The sequence below is a fragment of the Oncorhynchus kisutch genome, linkage group LG13 (assembly GCF_002021735.2).
Source record: "Oncorhynchus kisutch isolate 150728-3 linkage group LG13, Okis_V2, whole genome shotgun sequence".
In the NCBI taxonomy this organism is placed as follows: Eukaryota; Metazoa; Chordata; class Actinopteri; order Salmoniformes; family Salmonidae; genus Oncorhynchus; species Oncorhynchus kisutch.
In genome coordinates this window covers 13,613,098-13,629,645 of record NC_034186.2, presented here as the reverse complement: position 1 = coordinate 13,629,645, position 16,548 = coordinate 13,613,098, and the positions used below count along the sequence as shown (strand labels likewise).

The following is a 16,548-nucleotide window of genomic DNA, read 5'->3' as shown; positions in this document are numbered from 1 at the left end:
ACAACCTCCGCAGGCTTTTGAAGTTGCCTATACGCGATCAAGCAAAATAATAGGTCAAAGCTTGATTTAGGCCACATTAATGCATGCTAAATGTTTCTGATCAGTGATAGATGAGGAAACAAATAGACGTGCTATACCACCTCCACAGATTTGCCCAGCCAGAGAATTAACCAAATATACAAACGACGATTCAGAGAAACAAAATCACATTGACTGATTAAGACAAGTCACAGGCTTTTGACCAGGAGTAGGCCTAGGTTACCTAGCCGCGAGTGAAGAGCAAAGTAATCCACTTGTTAAACTACACAACATGCTGGCAAAATGTTCTGTTCAGTGCTAATGAATGAACCAACTAGAGAAGATGATCATGAGCAGCACTCAACTCATTTAACATGTCCACTGCCTAAATGTAGCCTAACCAATATCCAAACTGAGATTCTGTGAAGAAGAAAAATACATGTAACAAAAATCAGACATTGATTGATTTATCCAGATGAGTCATCAGGCTTGTCTCAAAGAAGCATAAAACGGTGCTGAAATAGTTGACCACACGCAGGTAGGCTATTCTCACTGGGCATAGATGTCAATTCAACGTCTATTCTACGTTGGTCCAACCACTGTCTGCCCAGTGAGTTGCTTCAAATGTATTAGAACAATTCGATGACTTTGGGAGTTTCAGTATAAGCAACAATTTGATGCCTTCCATTGCATCAGCCTACTTTATTTCCATATTTTCATCATTCAGTGATATTTTTTACCACAGTAATTCTTTATGGATCCATCAAGTTGTGGTTAAGAAAACAGTGCGGGCATGGGTGAGGTGACATGCCTCGTGTCAACGGTATGAAATGGCTAGCTAGTTAGCGGGGTACGTGCTAATAGCTTTGCAAGGTCTTTGGCTTTTGTGGAGCGATAGGTAACAATGCTTCGTGGGAGGCAGTTGTTGATGTGGTTCGAGCCCAGGTATGGGCGAGGAGAAGGACGGAAGCAATACTGTTACACTTGCAAAGTTTAGAACTGCCAGGAGGATAGTAGTAATGGCCGCTGCCTAGCAACCATCAAGAGTTTAAGAGCGTAGTGCGTGTCAATGCCGCCTCAGCATTACAGATACATTTCACACTAAGGCGTAGGCAGAACTTTACCACAACCATGACTAGGTCAGTTTGTGGAAATACAAGTTTAGGCTTTGATACCGGCAACATCTTTCAGATATAAAGAAAAGCCGCAAAAAAGTTGGTGTGATGCTAAAGTTAGCGGGAAAACATCTTGGTTTGAAAGGTGTATAAGTTGGAGCTATTCATGTACATATCTGCAATGTATCACACTTTCATTTCAATGTATTATACTGTACCTAGAAATATCTGGATGATGTAGAATGACTTCAATGAGGCAGTACTTACTGAAGTGAGGACTATGTGTAGTTCATTGTGTGAGATATAGCCATCTCCATTAATGTCCATCTTTCTGAATGCTCTCATCAACTCGTGCACCTCTGTCGGCCTCTCGTTCTTCACTATCTCACAGAAATCATCAAAGTTCAGCTTAGTGGTACTTGGGGTCCAGTGTTTGTTGAGAGTTGCCTGGGATGGATTTCTGCCTGCCTGCTGGAGAACTAAGATAAATAGAAAAATAATGAATTGACATATTTTCATAACAGTTGGCAATGATGATGGCTTGTTGTTCAGTAGCTACAACATTTAGTGGAGTGTAACTTCCACTAGATGTAGCCTATTCACATTCTAAGCAGGCAGTATTATGAGGTGGTGGAAGAATTCACTGATATGCATCATTTACTTAGCTACTGACTGTATGTGAACGTGATAATTGCTACTTCAGCCAGTATCACGCTAGCAGCTACATAAATTATTGCTCTCTGATTCTAAAACGAATGTCTAATGATGAGAACGTTTACTTACCACGGCATAGCTGATGTTTGGAGCTGATACTGGCCAGACTAGACCTAAATACAGTCAGGTAGGCAGCTCTGCAGTGCATGTAGAACGTTTCCTCATCAGTACATTTCTGCATCCCGATGGACTGAGAAGATGCCTGTAGAGACATTCTGTCGGAAATATATGTCAATCACACAGTTTAGTTTTCTATCTATCTATCGAACTTTAGCTAACCGGCTTACTTTAGCCAGACAGAGAACTCAGCACTGACAGCAGCATCCAGATTCTCAAAAATATGGTGGTTCGTAATAATTCAAGTCGACCAGCAACAACTAAAACGCACTTCATATGTAAAGATGTTTACCTCGTTGAGAAAAGGACTGCTTCCAACAGTTTGGACCAGAAATAACGGTAGTTTAGTTGCTATGTACACAAACATTTCGCGACGCACTGAGAAAAGGACATCGGAAGGAACAAGAAATGTGAAAGGTTCCCATATATTTTCACTTATAATTTAAATAAAACAATCATTTAAAACATATATTTAAAAATAGGTGTATTTAATGATACATATTTTTTTTTATCAATACTATATGCGAATACTTTGATATTAAAGATAAGAGATGTAATTATGACCGGCAGATAAGAATTTCGTGTTGCTCATGTTTCCGGAGGACTCAAATTCTCTTGCAAACGCTGTACGCGCCAAATTTGTTATCATTGGACTGGGCCTCTCAGAAGTTGTTTGTCAACTATCAACAACAAAATGCCGTAAGTATCTTACTATCTATTCCTTTGTGTTAGATAACTACACATTTATCAACATTATCAATGTAATAATTGTGCAAATTAAAGTTTGATTTGGAAGTAGTTGTTCTCGATAAACTAGCGAGCTCGCTACAGTAGCTATCGTTGGCTAAACAAGCCAGTCTGGGGGGGGGGGGGGGGGTACTAATTAAGCTAACAGTACTATAGTTTCTAATACACACTTTCATATTTCTAAATTATCTTCACTGTCTTTCACAGAGTCAAAAGAACACTCCGAATGGAGGACAATGACAACGTGAGTTAATGTAGAATACATCAGTGATTGTCATAAGGGAATTTGAGCCTAACTTACTGTAGCTAGCTGAATTGAACTGGCAATTTTTGGGCGTGTGAGTTCTGTTCTGCATCATAACGTTGGTGCTAATAAGCATAACCAGGAGAAAATGTAATGGGTAAATGTATTATTTGTATGTCTATGCACAAAGCAGACACCAGCCAAGAGACCTGCACCAAACAGGAGCTTCTCCCCATTGACTGGTACCTACCAGATGAGTCCAAGTGCAGCTCCCCAAGCTGGTACAGTAAGGTTCCACATCATGACAAAGAAATGACCTCAGAAAATCAACAAACAAAACAAAAAATATTTATAAAAGGTGCAGTGAAATGCTTATTAGCTCCCTCAACAATGCAGTACATTGTGCAATACCAACAATAAAAGAGTAACACGTAAAAGAAGAGGTAGTATGCAGGAGCAATAAGGCACTGGGGGGTGGTAATATGGCCAATATACCATGGCTAAGGGCTGTTCTACGGCATGATGCAATGAGGGCACTTACTACTATAATAAACTGGTTACCAATGTAGTTGGAGCAGTAACAATAAATGTTGTCATACCTGTGGTATACGGTCTGATATACCACAGCTGTCAGCCAATCAGCATTTGGGGCTCGATTCACCTAGTTTATAAATGGTAATAATTGACAGTATTTAAATATATAGCTTGTTCAACATCTATATAAAATGTTCATGAATTTGCATATTTTTGCAATTTCCATTGCAACATTTTGTACTTCAACAGGTAAAGCCAAAGCCAGTGGGGAAACTGCTAATTCCCATAAACCACAGGTGCCACAGACAGAAGTGGAAATGTGAGTACTGTAAATATCACGATGTCTCCATGTACACAACAGCAATACTGCTAAGCTAGCTATATATACACTGAACAAAAATATAAATGCAACGTGCAACAATTTCAAAGATTTGACTGAGTTACAGTTCATATAAGGAAATCAGTCAATTGAAATAAAATCATTAGGCCATAATCTATGGCTTCACAATACTGGGAATACAGATATGCATCTGTTGGTCACAGATGCCTTTTAACCTCTCTGAGATATGTGGGACGGTAGTGTCCCACCTCCCCAATAGCCAATGAAAGTGCAGGGTGCCAAATTCAAAACAACAACAAATCTCATAATTAAAATTCCTCAAGCATACAAGTATTTTAAACCATTTTAAAGATAAAATTCTCGTTAATCCAGCCACAGTGTCTGATTTCAAAAAATATATATAAAAAAAATGCTTCGCAGCGAAAGCACCACAAACTATTATGTTAGGTCACCACCAACTCACAGAAAAACACGGCCATTTTTCCAGCCAAAGAGAGGAGTCACAAAAAGCACAAATAGAGGTAAAATGAATCACTAACCTTTGATGATTTTCATCACATGACACTCATAGGACTTCATGTTCCACAATACATGTATGTTTTGTTCGATAAAGTGCATATTTATATTTTTTTAAATCTAATTTTACATTGGCGCTTTACGTTCAGTAGTTTTTTAAAACATGCAGTGATTGTGCAGAGAGCCACATCTATTTACAGAAATACTCCATTATAAATGTTGATGAAAATACAACTGTTATACGTGGAATTAGAGATATACTTCTCCTTAATGCAATCGCTGTGTCAGATTTAAAATTTTAGAAAAGCAAACCATGCAATAGCGGTTCAGACAACAAAGCAGTAAAAAAAGATATCCGCCATATTGGGTGGTCGACATTAGTCAGAAATAGCATTATAAATATTCACTTACCTTTGATCTTCATCAGAATGCACTCCCAGGAATCGCAGTTCCACAATAAATGTTTGATAATGTCCAAATAGCTTCTTTTGTTACGGCGTTGGGTAAATAAATCCAAAAGCGCGTTCAGGTCCAGCCGAACGTCGGATGAAAAGTTCAAAATGCTCCGTTACAGCCTGAAGAAACTTGTCAAATTAAGTATAGATTCAATCTTTAGGATGTTTTTATCATAAATGTTAAATAATGTTCCAACCGAAGAATTCCTATGTCTGTAGAAAAGCAATGGAACGAGAGCTAACTAACTTGTGACCGTGCCTCAGAGCCAGTGGCAATCTGCCAGACACCCGACTCATTCCTCTCTCATTCAGTCCCACTTCACAGTAGAATCAACATAACCAATATCCCACTGTATCTACAATAGAGACTGAGTTTAAAAAAACTACAAGCCTCAAATTTCCCACTTCCTGGTTGGATTTTTCTCAGGTTTTCGCCTGCAATATGAGATCTGTTATACTCACAGACATCATTCAAACAGTTTTAAAAACGTCAGAGTGTTTTCTATCCAAGGATACTAATAATATGCATCTATGAGCATCTGGGACAGAGTATTAGGCAGTTTACTCTGGGCACCTTGTTCATCCAAGCTACTCAATACTGCCCACCTGTCACCAAGAAGTTAAAGGGAGGGATGTGGATCAGAAAACCAGTCAGTATCTGGTGTGACCACCGTTTGTCTCATGCAGCGTGACACATTTCGGGAACTGGAACATGCTGTCGCGTAAGAGAGGAGCATTTGTATATTTTTTTAGTATGGAGAATTTCTGGGATCTTTTATTTCAGCTCCTGAAACATGGTACCAAAACTTTACATGTTGCGTTTATATTTTTGTTCAGTATATAATAACGTCCTGTTTGTTGAAGATGTCTCCTTTTTATTAAGAAGGGGGATATATTTCAATTGCCACACTTGGCTGATGGTCATTATGACAAATCATAATTTAATGACAGGAGACATGCAACAAAGTGGATTCATCATTGGCCGAATTATCAGTGATTTACATAGCACTAAAAATAGTTGGATAAGAGTACTTTAAGACGAGGGCAATTTCCTTCCCCAAAGCATACCCATTCTGAGTCTGTTCTATCCATCAAGACAAGCATTAGTTTTGAATTTTATAGTGCAGTCATTTAAGAGGGATCTATTTAAATGTTACCATTCAAGTATGGTCATGACGTATTTGATAGACTAGACATGCTGTCATTATGGGATATTATGAGAGTTTTAACTATAGCAGTAGTATAATCCTATATCTCTAACCTATGATTTGAATGTATTTAACACTTCATTTGGACATTTTAATTCATTTGGACCAGACTACATGCCATCAGCTCTAAACTGGAAGCATCAGTTGGAGCATTTATCAAGGCAAGGCAAGAGCTGAAGAAAATAGTGGTGAGTAAAAAATGTTTTGTCAAATTTCCCTATCGATGAAAAAATACATTTTAGTGCTTCCATCATAGCTCCAGTTTGAGTTACAGTATATGATCGCCTTAACCTTGATTTTTGCTCTGGCATTCTCAGGTCATTGCATGCACTGTAGGGACAGTTTATATTTGATGTTAAGGAGCTGCTCACCCTTTAAATATCAATCTGAGAAAAGTGATGTATTGTTTTTGGCATCAGGCTGCAGAGGGCAGCAGTGAGCTGAAGAGTTTCTTTTCTAGAGGCTCTGCTGACCTGAAGACCGAACTGAGGAGGCACAGAGAACTTGGTCAGTGGGGTTTTAACCACTTAGTATAACCATACAGTATATGGTATGATGGCAAGGGCCATTCAATAAGCTATTGTGCAGGTGTAGGCAATTAGATTAAGCAGCAAGCCGATTTTTGTCGAAGCAGATGGTCAGGGGGCCGGAACATAATTATACTGAACAAAAATATAAACGCAATGTGTAAAGTGTTGGCTTCATGAGCTGAAATAAAAGATCCCAGAAATTTTCCAAATGCGCTAATTTTTCTCAAATTGTGCACAAATTTACATCCTTGTTAGTGAGCATTTATCCTTTGCCAAGATAATCTATCCACCTGACAGGTGTGGCATATCAAGAAGCTGATTAAACAGCATCATTACACAGGTCCACCTTGTGCTGGGGACAATAAAAGGCAACTCTAAAATGTGCAGTTTTGTCACAACACAATGCCACAGTTGTATCAAATTGTACCGCAATTGGCATACCGGAACCGTTTCTACAGAATGTAATGTTAATTTCTCTACCATAAGCCGCCTCCAACGTTGTTTTAGAGAATTTATCAGTACGTCCAACTGGCCTCACAAATGCAGACCATGAGTGACCATGCCCGCCCAGAACCGCTACATTCGGCTTCTTCCCTTTGGGATCATCTGAGACCAGCCACCCGAACAGCTGATGAAACTGGGGGGTATTTATATCTGTAATAAAGCGCTTTTGTGGGGGGAAACAAATTCTGATTATCTGCGCTTTGCTCCCCAGTGGGTGTGCCTAGCTCCCAAGTTTGTTGGGCCAATGCCCACCCAGATTTACTCAATTAAACCCATTTGAGCTGGTGATTTTTTTTTTATTTTATTTTTTTTTACCCCAAAATTGAAATCTCTACCAATTTATTATAATTTTTACTAAAACGTTTGGGGGGGCCAAACAAAAATCACTCGCAGGCCGGTTTTGGCCCGCTGGCCACCTGTTGCCAACCCCTGCTATAGTGGAACTAAGTTAAGTAATGCACTGAAAAAGCAATAGTCCCTAGAATTTATGTGACAAATGTTAGTTTGGTTTGTAAACTAGATTTAGTTAGTTACTAATGAATAGTTAGTTGGGGCCAGGGGTTACTTAGAGCAAATAAATGGTTGTCAGATATTTTGTTTGTTACTTTTTATTTGTCGGTGTGCTTGTTGTCCAAAAAATGTTATGAGATTTGGAACATATTTTCAGCATCCAAAGCAGAGTCCAGCCTCAGCGTGAATGGTGCTGGCCAGAGCCGTTTGCAAGGTACGTGCTACTCTAATTATGTAATAACATTTTAAAGTGTTTAGGATAAACAATACTTTATTGACACAATCATATCTCAGATTATTTACTAAGTGTGGTAGACACTTGTAAACTCAGAAGAAAAAGAAACGTCCTCACTGTCAACTGTGTTTATTATCAGCAAACTTAACGTGTGTAAATATTTGTATGAACAATAAGATTCAACAAGTGAGAAATAAACTGAACAAGTTCCACAGACAGGTGACTAACAGAAATTAAATAATGTGTCCCTGAACAAAGAGGGGATCAAAATGAAAAGTAACAGTCGGTATCTAGTGTGGCCACCAGCTGCATTAAGTTCTGTAGTGCATCTCCTCCTCATGGACTGCACCAGATTTGCCAGTTCTTGCTGTGAGATGTTACCCCACTCTTCCACCAAGGCACCTGCAAGTTCCTGGACATTTCTGGGGGGAATGGCCCTAGCCCTCCAATCCAACTGGTCCCAGACGTGCTCAATGGGATTGAGATCTGGGCTTTTCGATGGCCATGGCAGAATGCTGACATTCCTGTCTTGCAGGAAATCACGCACAGAACGAGCAGTATGGCTGGTGGCTTTGTCATGCTGGAGAGTCATTTCAGTATGAGCCTGCAGGAAGGGTACCACATGAGGGAGGAGGACGTCTTCCCTGTAACGCACAGCGTTGAGATTGCCTGCAATGACAACAAGCTCAGTCCAATGATGCTGTGACACACGCCCCAGACCATGATGGACTCTCCACCTCCAAATCGTTCCCGCTCCAGAGTACAGGCCTCGGTGTAATGCTCATTCCTTCGACGATAAACGCGAATCCGACCATCACCCCTGGTGAGACAAAACTGCAACTCATCAGTGAAGAGCACTTTGCCAGTCCTGTCTGGTCCAGCGACAGTGGGTTTGTGTCCATAGGCGATGTTGTTGCCGGTGATGTCTGATGAGGGCCTATCTTACAACAGGCCTACAAGCCCTCAGTCCAGCCTCTCTCAGCCTATTGCAGACAATCTGAGCACCGATGGAGGGATTGTGCGTTCCTGGTGTAACTCAGGCAGTTGTTGTTGCCACCCTGTCCCGCAGGTGTGATGTACTGATCCTGTGCAGGTGTTACACGTGGTCTGCCTCTGTGAGGACGGACAGCTGATCGTCCTGTCTCCCTGTAGCGCTGTCTTAGGTGTCTCACAGTACGGACATTGCAATTTATTGCCCTGGCCACATCTGCAGTCCTCATGCCTCCTTGCAGCATGCCTAAGGCACGTTCACACAGATGAGCAGTGACCCTGGGTATCTTTCTTTTGGTGTTTTTCAGTCTCAGTGGAATGGCCTTTCTAGTGTCCTAAGTTTTCATAACTGTGACCTTAATTGCCTACAGTCTGTAAGCTGTTAGTGTCTTAACGACCATTCCACAGGTGCATGTTCATCAATTGTTTATGGTTCATTGAGCAAGCATGGGAACCTGTGTTTTAAACCCTTTACAATTAATATCTGTGAAGTTATTTGGATTTTTACAAGTTATCTTTGAAAGACAGGGTCCTGAAAAGGATGTTTCTTTTTATGCTGAGTTTAGCTTTTAAATAATTTTTTATGATGAGATCATGTGCTCTGAGGAAGGTCAATAGGGCCAAAACATTAGCAGCATCTAAAATGAAAAGCGTATCAGTGCGTGGGCTCCTCTCCTTTTGACCAATCCTATAAAACTAATAGTTGAGTTTTCTTGTCCATACATTCAGATGAGATATTTCCTGCATTGAATTGGGTTGTAATTAGATTATCATACGTTATTATGATGGTGACTTTTCTCTAGTATTCCTTAAAGGGAATATCTACAGTTCAAACAACTACAAAGCAATCACCCAGCCAGTGTTTTGGTAAATAGCTGAGGGATGGGGCTAGAGAAATGTAACCACTGAAATTTACAGAGCAATTGATGCAAGGACTGACCATCCATGAAATCAAAATGATAGTATTACCCATGTTTTTAGGCATGTTTTGTTTACTAACGAAGGAGTAAAACAAGCTTGTATTTTGAGTTCTGATGGGATATGAACTAAGCTCACGAGGCATTCATAAGTTATATTCAATCAATGGGTATATGGATGTAGCAGTCGCAAATTTACCCTTTTTAAATGAAGGGATAGTAAGAAAACAACATGTTTTGTTTATGAGCTGGTTGACATGGGTGTGATGGGTTTGAATGCAGTCACATGGACAGGCTTGGGGCTACTAGGCTTTGATCTGATCTACTACTGGGCCTATTTATCACCATTTATCCACTATTCATTCAATGTGTTTGTCTGTCTCCATTTTCCAATAGTTTTTCTATCATCTTTGGAGAAAAACAACATTTTGTTTTCCCAACACAAACACAATTTCCCAGGCAGAGAATTAATTTGATTATTTCAGGCACACATTATGCCTCCAGCAAAGCTATACTTGTGATCCAATCACATAATGGTGATTTGTGGGAAATGAATAGGGGGATTGTCAGGGAAGTCGGGCTTGTTTTCTGATAAGGTCGTCGAAAATTGTTTTAATTAGTTACAGTGAAGAAGCGTAACATATGTGTTGCCTTGTGGCCCCACACCAGAGGAACGTCACATTTTCTATCACATGGTGGAGCATGAAATTTATCGGTTGTGCATAAACCCCCTTACAACAACTAAGTTCGCATCGTCAAACTAGATAGCTAGGGGAAGATAATAGCTCCTCTGTTGCTTTGAGACACATTTTTAAAGTAAACAAGCTTTTTATTCAAGACCGTGGACAAGGCGAGCGGAGCGCTGGCCCATATCTGTGCTGTGGAGGGAGTGTGAAATCCAGACCGATGATGGTGATCGTGTCATGGAGGCATGGCTCTGCTTCCCAGTGTAAAACGTTTTAGACTCGCTGGCTATGGCATTCAGGTCCTGCATTCGTGTATGGAAAGGTGTAAGATGCTCTGAAAAGTGTAACTGCTTTGTCAGGGTGACTGCGTTCTTCTCAACCTGCATTACATTTATAGTTCGTTTTATTTATTTAGCAGTTCTGACCCTTAGGCTAGATTTAAGAGTGCACTCCATTGCTTTATAATTGATCTAAAGTGTAACAGTCCTGTCGAATATGGTAACTGCCGTGACAGATTGTTTATGTAAGCCTGCATCCTCGAGGCTAGTATAAGTTTGGGTATGTGTTTCACGGGGTGATGGGTAAAATATAGTCTTTTACAACGGTAGTAGATGAGAATGTAAATCTGACCTAATATCAGGCCTTCCCGAGGAAGTCACCAGAATGATTGATTTATAGATTTGATAAGTTCTCTCTTCTAATTAACTGTCAGCTTTTTGTGTAGTCAGTTAGTCCACAATGAATGCAATGTCATACAAATCCGATTTGGTGATTGGATTATTCTGCCTGCACTCTCCAGGAAAAGCTGATAGGCTGCCGTAAAACAAACAAACAGTTGTAGTTAAGGGGTAAAATGCTCAATTTGGGTCAAAACAATGCAGTTCAAAGACACTCTGTTAACTAATTCACAGAACTACGGGTCATATTCTGTGGCTGGAAAAGTAGAAAACGCCTGCTGAGTTGTGTGAGCTAAGCTTCCTGTTTTCAGTGTCGACACTCCAGTGTTCCAGAGAGCGCCTGGTATAAGGGAAAGCCCTAGGCGTCCTCCTCTGCTTTGTGACTAGAGCATGACTCAACACGGGGGCCCCACAAGGATGCGTCCTAATGCCCCTTCTGTACTCCCTGGCCTCACACAGTTCCAACTCCATTATCAAGTTCGCTGACGACATGACCGTAGTAGGCCTGATTACCAACAACGATGAGACGACTTACAGAGAGGAGGTAGGCACTATGACGACGCGGTACCAGATAAACAACCTCAACATCAGCAAAACAAAGGAGCTGATTGAGGACTTCAGGAGGAAGAGCCTGGTGGCTGGCCACGACCCAATCCTCATCAACGGGGCCGCCGCGGAGACGGTCAAAAACATAAAGTTCCTTCGTGTACACATCTTCGAAGAGCTGAAATGGACAAACCACATGGTTTCAGGAGGCTGAAGAAATTCTGCCTATCCCCGAGGGCTCTCCCAGTGTTATTTTCTACATTGTTGAATAATAGTGAAGACATCAAAACTATGAAATAACACATATGGAATCGTAGTAAAAAGTGTTAAACAAAAAATATATATATATATATATGACTTTCTTCAAATAGCCGCCTTAGTGACAGCTTTGCACATTCTTGGCATTCTCTCAACCAGTTTCACCTGAAATGCTTTTCCAACAGTCTTGAAGGAGTTCCCACATATGCTGAGCACTTGTTGGCTGCTTTTCCTTCACTCTGCGGTCCAACTCCTCCCAATCCATCTCAACTGGATTGGGGTCGGGTGATTTGTGGAGGCCAGGTCATCTGATGCAGCACTCCATCACTCTCCTTCTTGGTCAACTAGCCTTTATACCACCTGGAGGTGTGTTGGGTCATTGTCCTGTTGAAAAACAAATGATAGTCCCACTAAGCGCAAACCAGATGGAATGGCATATCGTTGCACAATGCTGCGGTAGCCATGCTGGTTAAGTGTGCCTTGAATTCTAAAGAACTCACCAACAGTGTCACCAGCAAAGCACCATCACGCCTCCTCCATGCTTCATGGTGGGAACCACACATGCTGAGATCATCCGTTCTACTCTGTATATTACAAAGACAGTGGTTGGAACCAAAAATCTCAAATTTGGATTCATCAGACCAAAGGACAGATTTTCACCGGTCTAATGTCCATTGTTCGTGTTTCTTGTCCCAAGCAAGTCTCTTCTTATTATTGGGGTCCTTTAGTAGTGGTTTCTTTGCAGCAATTCAACCATGAAGGCCTGATTCACGCAGTCTCCTCTGAACAGTTGAAGTTGTCTGTTACTTGCATTTATTTGGGCTGCAATTTCTGAGGCTGGTAACCCGAAAGAACATGTCCTCCTGCAACAAAGGTAACTCTGGGTCTTCCTTTCCTGTGGCTGTCCTCATGAGGGCAAGTTTCATCAAAGCTCTTGATGGTTTTTGCGGCTCCAAAAAGTTATTAAAATGTTCATGTCTTAAAGTAATGATGGACTGTTGTTTCTCTTTGCTTATTTGAGCTGTTCTTGCCATAATTTGGACTTTGGACATATTTGGTAAAAGACCATCTTCTGTATACCACCCCTACCTTGTCACAACACAACTAATTGGCTCAAACGCATTGAGGAAAGAAATTCCACAAATTAACTTTTAACAAGGCGCATGTGTTAATTTAAATGCATTCCAGGTGACTACCTCGTGAATCTGGTTGAGAGAATGCCAAGAGTGTGCAAAGGGTAGCTACTTTGAAGAATATAAAATGTATTTTGATTTGTTTTTTTGGTTACTACATGATTCCATATGTGTTATTTCATAGTTTGTCTTCACTATTTTTCTACAATGTAAAAAATAAAAACCCTTGAATGAGTAAGTTTCTAAACTTTTGACTGGTGCTGTATTTGTATTCTAGTTTCATTCACTTCTTTTTGACCTGCACTGCTCGGAGCTTAAGAATTTCACTGTACCCTGCATTTACATCTGCGACCCTGTGCATGTGACTAAACTCACCTCATTGTTACCTGCACCGTGTTGAGAACACCAGCTCTTAGATCTGGGCTTTGAGACTGATGCTGTCTCAGGGGCCAAGCAACGCCTCAAACAGCGTAGCTCAGTACAGCGCCAGGCCAAACACCGCTAAGACAGTGGAGTCAATTGACAATATTTTAACTTTGACGTTATAACCTCTGAACCCGCTCCCTTTCTCTTCTTTCTTCAACGTGCCTGCTGAGGTGTTGCGCAGTGCTTACGGCCATTATTTAAGTTTAGCAAAAGTTTCGGTAAGCATTCTGGAGAAGTCACTTTTTGTGAGCAATCAGGGTTCAGGCAGACATAAATCCACAGGGTTGTCCAGGCATTACAAATACCCCAGTAGGGAGGACTCCTGCCTGTATGTGCTGATGACTACAGAATTGTAAAGCGAAGGCCATAATAATTCTGAGGCAAGTTTCCCTCAGCAGAAGGTATTGATTATTTGTGTGTGGTGAGAGATTTGGAAAATTCAATTAAAGGAGTTGTGCAAAGGATTCGTAAATTCTCCCTCCGACCTGTACAGAGACATTTGTTATGATCTAAATCAATGTTGCACTTCACAATATATTTTCTTAGAAGCATAAAAATAAATAACATGTAAACAGATCTGCTTACTACAGAATTACATTTTATTTTCTCAGAAGCATTTAGTCATGGGCAACCCACTGACACGCGCACATCTTCTGGGCAGTAACAGATTTTTATTGCCATTTTTCCATAAGAAAATCCTATATAATGTGAATTTTGAGGTGGGGAAAAAATGGGGAGAAAGGGGACTGCTCAGCAGTATAAAAATTGATCAGGCCATAGATGGGTCCATGTGGGGGAAGATTTGTATGTCAGCACAGCAGTAATGGGGTGTATTAAAGACAGGATTTCTTAAATGTAATCAAAGCGCTGGGGTGGTTTCCCAGGGCTTTGGCCCAGGCCTCACCACGATCTAACACATCAATCCTCTCATCAGACACATGGCACCTGCTTGGGAGGAGTTTTATGCTTTTTGATTAAACGCACAGCTGTAATTAAAGAGCCGTGATATACATTTTGGTGACAACTGAAGCCGGGCTGCACTGCTGCAGCCTCAGACTACGCATTCCTTCAGATATGATTTCAGTCGTTTTGGATTTTGTCCTCCAGTGAGAAATTATTTACAAAAATTCCACCTCTGGTAATATTGTTAACTTTTAATCAATTAGGCAAGTATTTAGTAACATCTGTATTTCACTTGTAAATCAAACCACTTAAGCCTACAGATTTATCTGTTTGTGAATGGCAGTGCTCTGAGTGAAGTTAATACTGTATTCTCTGAATTATTCATTTTCTCTACAGGCGTTGTCCAGACTGGCAGCTCCTCTGATTTCCTGAAATCCATAATGGCCTTATAAAGGTACAATGACTCAGATGGAGCCTATAGCTTTGTCTTTATGAATCGGGTTTAAAGATCCATTATACTGTAACACATTGTTCAATTGTCATCACACGTTACTTGTTTGTTTCCTCCTAGTAGAGCTACATGAGTCAGTATGTCTTCCTATTGAGTCTGGTGATATTGCATTACTGTGTAACAGACAGCAGGGTTGCACTCATGGTTTCCCCTCTGACGTCCCCCTTGTAGGTTTCTACTTAGGGAGCCCCTCAACTCAACTCTCAACAGACCGACGGCAAATGGAATAGCAGCTCTGCCTTCTCTCACGCGGTGGTGTACATGTTTCCTCTTCGGAGACGGCTGGGTGATGAATATAGAATCTAAGCTGTCATTTGTGAGGCAGAGGGATGTCTCGGAGGCTGCCTGTCAGTCATTGGGGGGAATGTGTCAATGTAAAACGCCTTAGACATCAGACAGGTTTACGCCGAACCCTCACCGCTGACAAATGTTGACTCTACAATAACTGCGGCTATACAGTGCTGAGAAAATGTTCTTTCAGTGAGCGAACGCCCTCGTCCCATTAGACCTGATGCTATATGAAATCCACCCCCACCATGTCCTCTAGCTACCTTGAAAGGTGAAGGAAACTGGAATATAGGCTCTGAGAGGCTAGTGCACACACACACTTCATTCTTTGGCTCTTTCTTTCTTTCTCTCTCTTTGGCTGTGCCAGGGAAGGCAGAGGGCCTCTTACAGCCTGAGAGACCTAAGCAACAGCTGGTGTGCACAGACACATTTCCTATTTCTGCCCAAGGTGGATCATGTAACTCTCACTCTATCAGCCTTGGAGGCCGTGTGAAGGACAAAGCAAGCACATCCATAAACAAAACTAATGTTTTCATACAGGACCTCTGGAGGTAAAAGAGGGGACCCTTGGCGGTCTTACACCCGCTACTTCAACCCACCTTGCCTTCTACCCCCATCACCTTAGACCTCTACCACACTAACCCTTTCCTCCTAGAGGGTCCCACTCTCCCTGGGTCTCACCCCCCCCCCCCCAGCGCTCCACTCTTCATTTGACTGTGGTGCATGAAGCGGGTGCGGCAATGACGTTACCTGTGACTCGTCCTCCCTGTCCCAACTGACACATGTTAAAACTGGAGCATCGGTACATTGCTGCAAGCAAACCATCTGTCTAGAGACTACCTTCCTCCCAGTTGATCCACAGTAGTCATTTTAAAGCCACAGGCCCCTGGTTGTCCCACCCTTCATATTATAGGATGCAGGGCCAGTGGCTGCAGATATAGTGTAGCAGCGGCCCTCAGTGACCCGATAACATTTATAGTAGTAATGGATTTTTTTAATGGCTGTCATTAACTCACAGGCAGAGAGGGGAAAGATTGCTTGTACTGTTTTTTTTTCCTGTGGTATTTCAGCTTTATGACATTATGTTCAGATATGTCATCTTCCATCATCCTTGTTTGAGGGCCTGTCTGACCTGCCACTGCTTTTTTTGTGTTGAAATGCATAGCCCTTTGTGCTTTGTGGACTCCTTGTTTTCCAATTGGCTCATTAATCCCCCTTCCTCTCTCTCCCCTGTAACTATTCCCCAGGTTGTTGCTGTACATGAATGTGTTGAGTCAACTTACCTGGTAAAATAAAATTGTCTAGGTGTTGTAATGAATTTTTCAGCTAAATTAAATGGTTGTAAGACATGGTTTGGCTCATTATTGTCTGGCTACAACATACCGCAACACTGTTACAACCAGTGATTGAGCTAGCTTGGAGAAGA

The 16,548-nt window shown here is 41.3% G+C and overlaps 2 protein-coding genes across 9 annotated transcripts in view; one reads left to right on the top strand and one right to left on the bottom strand.

The window, feature by feature from the left end:
• efcab7 (EF-hand calcium binding domain 7) overlaps positions 1–2,566 on the bottom strand; it is a 20,491-nt gene extending 17,925 nt beyond the window's left edge. The window contains exons 1-3 of the mRNA XM_020499531.2: positions 2,257–2,566; positions 1,917–2,062; positions 1,401–1,612 (exon numbers count right to left, since the gene is read on the bottom strand). Of these exons, the coding sequence (XP_020355120.1) occupies positions 1,401–1,612; positions 1,917–2,061 (357 nt within the window). The 5' untranslated portion in view covers position 2,062; positions 2,257–2,566. The remainder of the gene's footprint in view (positions 1–1,400; positions 1,613–1,916; positions 2,063–2,256) is intronic.
• itgb3bp (integrin subunit beta 3 binding protein) lies at positions 2,546–16,473 on the top strand. 8 transcript variants are annotated; one of them, XR_002256939.2, is made up of 9 exons: positions 2,558–2,663; positions 2,919–2,955; positions 3,149–3,241; positions 3,739–3,808; positions 6,118–6,196; positions 6,428–6,515; positions 7,710–7,766; positions 14,720–14,777; positions 15,006–16,473. XR_002256939.2 is itself a non-coding variant. In XM_020499534.2 (9 exons), exons 1-8 carry the CDS (start codon positions 2,659–2,661, stop codon positions 14,773–14,775), a joined length of 480 nt encoding a protein of 159 aa, XP_020355123.1. In that variant the 5' UTR covers positions 2,564–2,658; the 3' UTR covers positions 14,776–14,777; positions 15,006–16,473. The 8 variants fall into 8 exon arrangements, 6 of the variants coding, with proteins under 6 accessions (XP_031641486.1, XP_031641487.1, XP_031641488.1 ...); XR_004202332.1 differs by having other exon boundaries at positions 3,149–3,313; XM_020499534.2 differs by having other exon boundaries at positions 2,564–2,663; positions 3,149–3,236.
• Positions 16,474–16,548: the final 75 nt, after the last annotated feature.

Excerpts from the sequence above, each read along its gene's own strand:
- itgb3bp (XM_031785626.1), top strand. Across the intron at positions 3,809-7,709 it reads CCACAGACAGAAGTGGAAAT|CATCCAAAGCAGAGTCCAGC; the intron begins GTGAGTACTGTA and ends ACATATTTTCAG. Across the intron at positions 7,767-11,516 it reads TGGCCAGAGCCGTTTGCAAG|TTCCAACTCCATTATCAAGT; the intron begins GTACGTGCTACT and ends GGCCTCACACAG.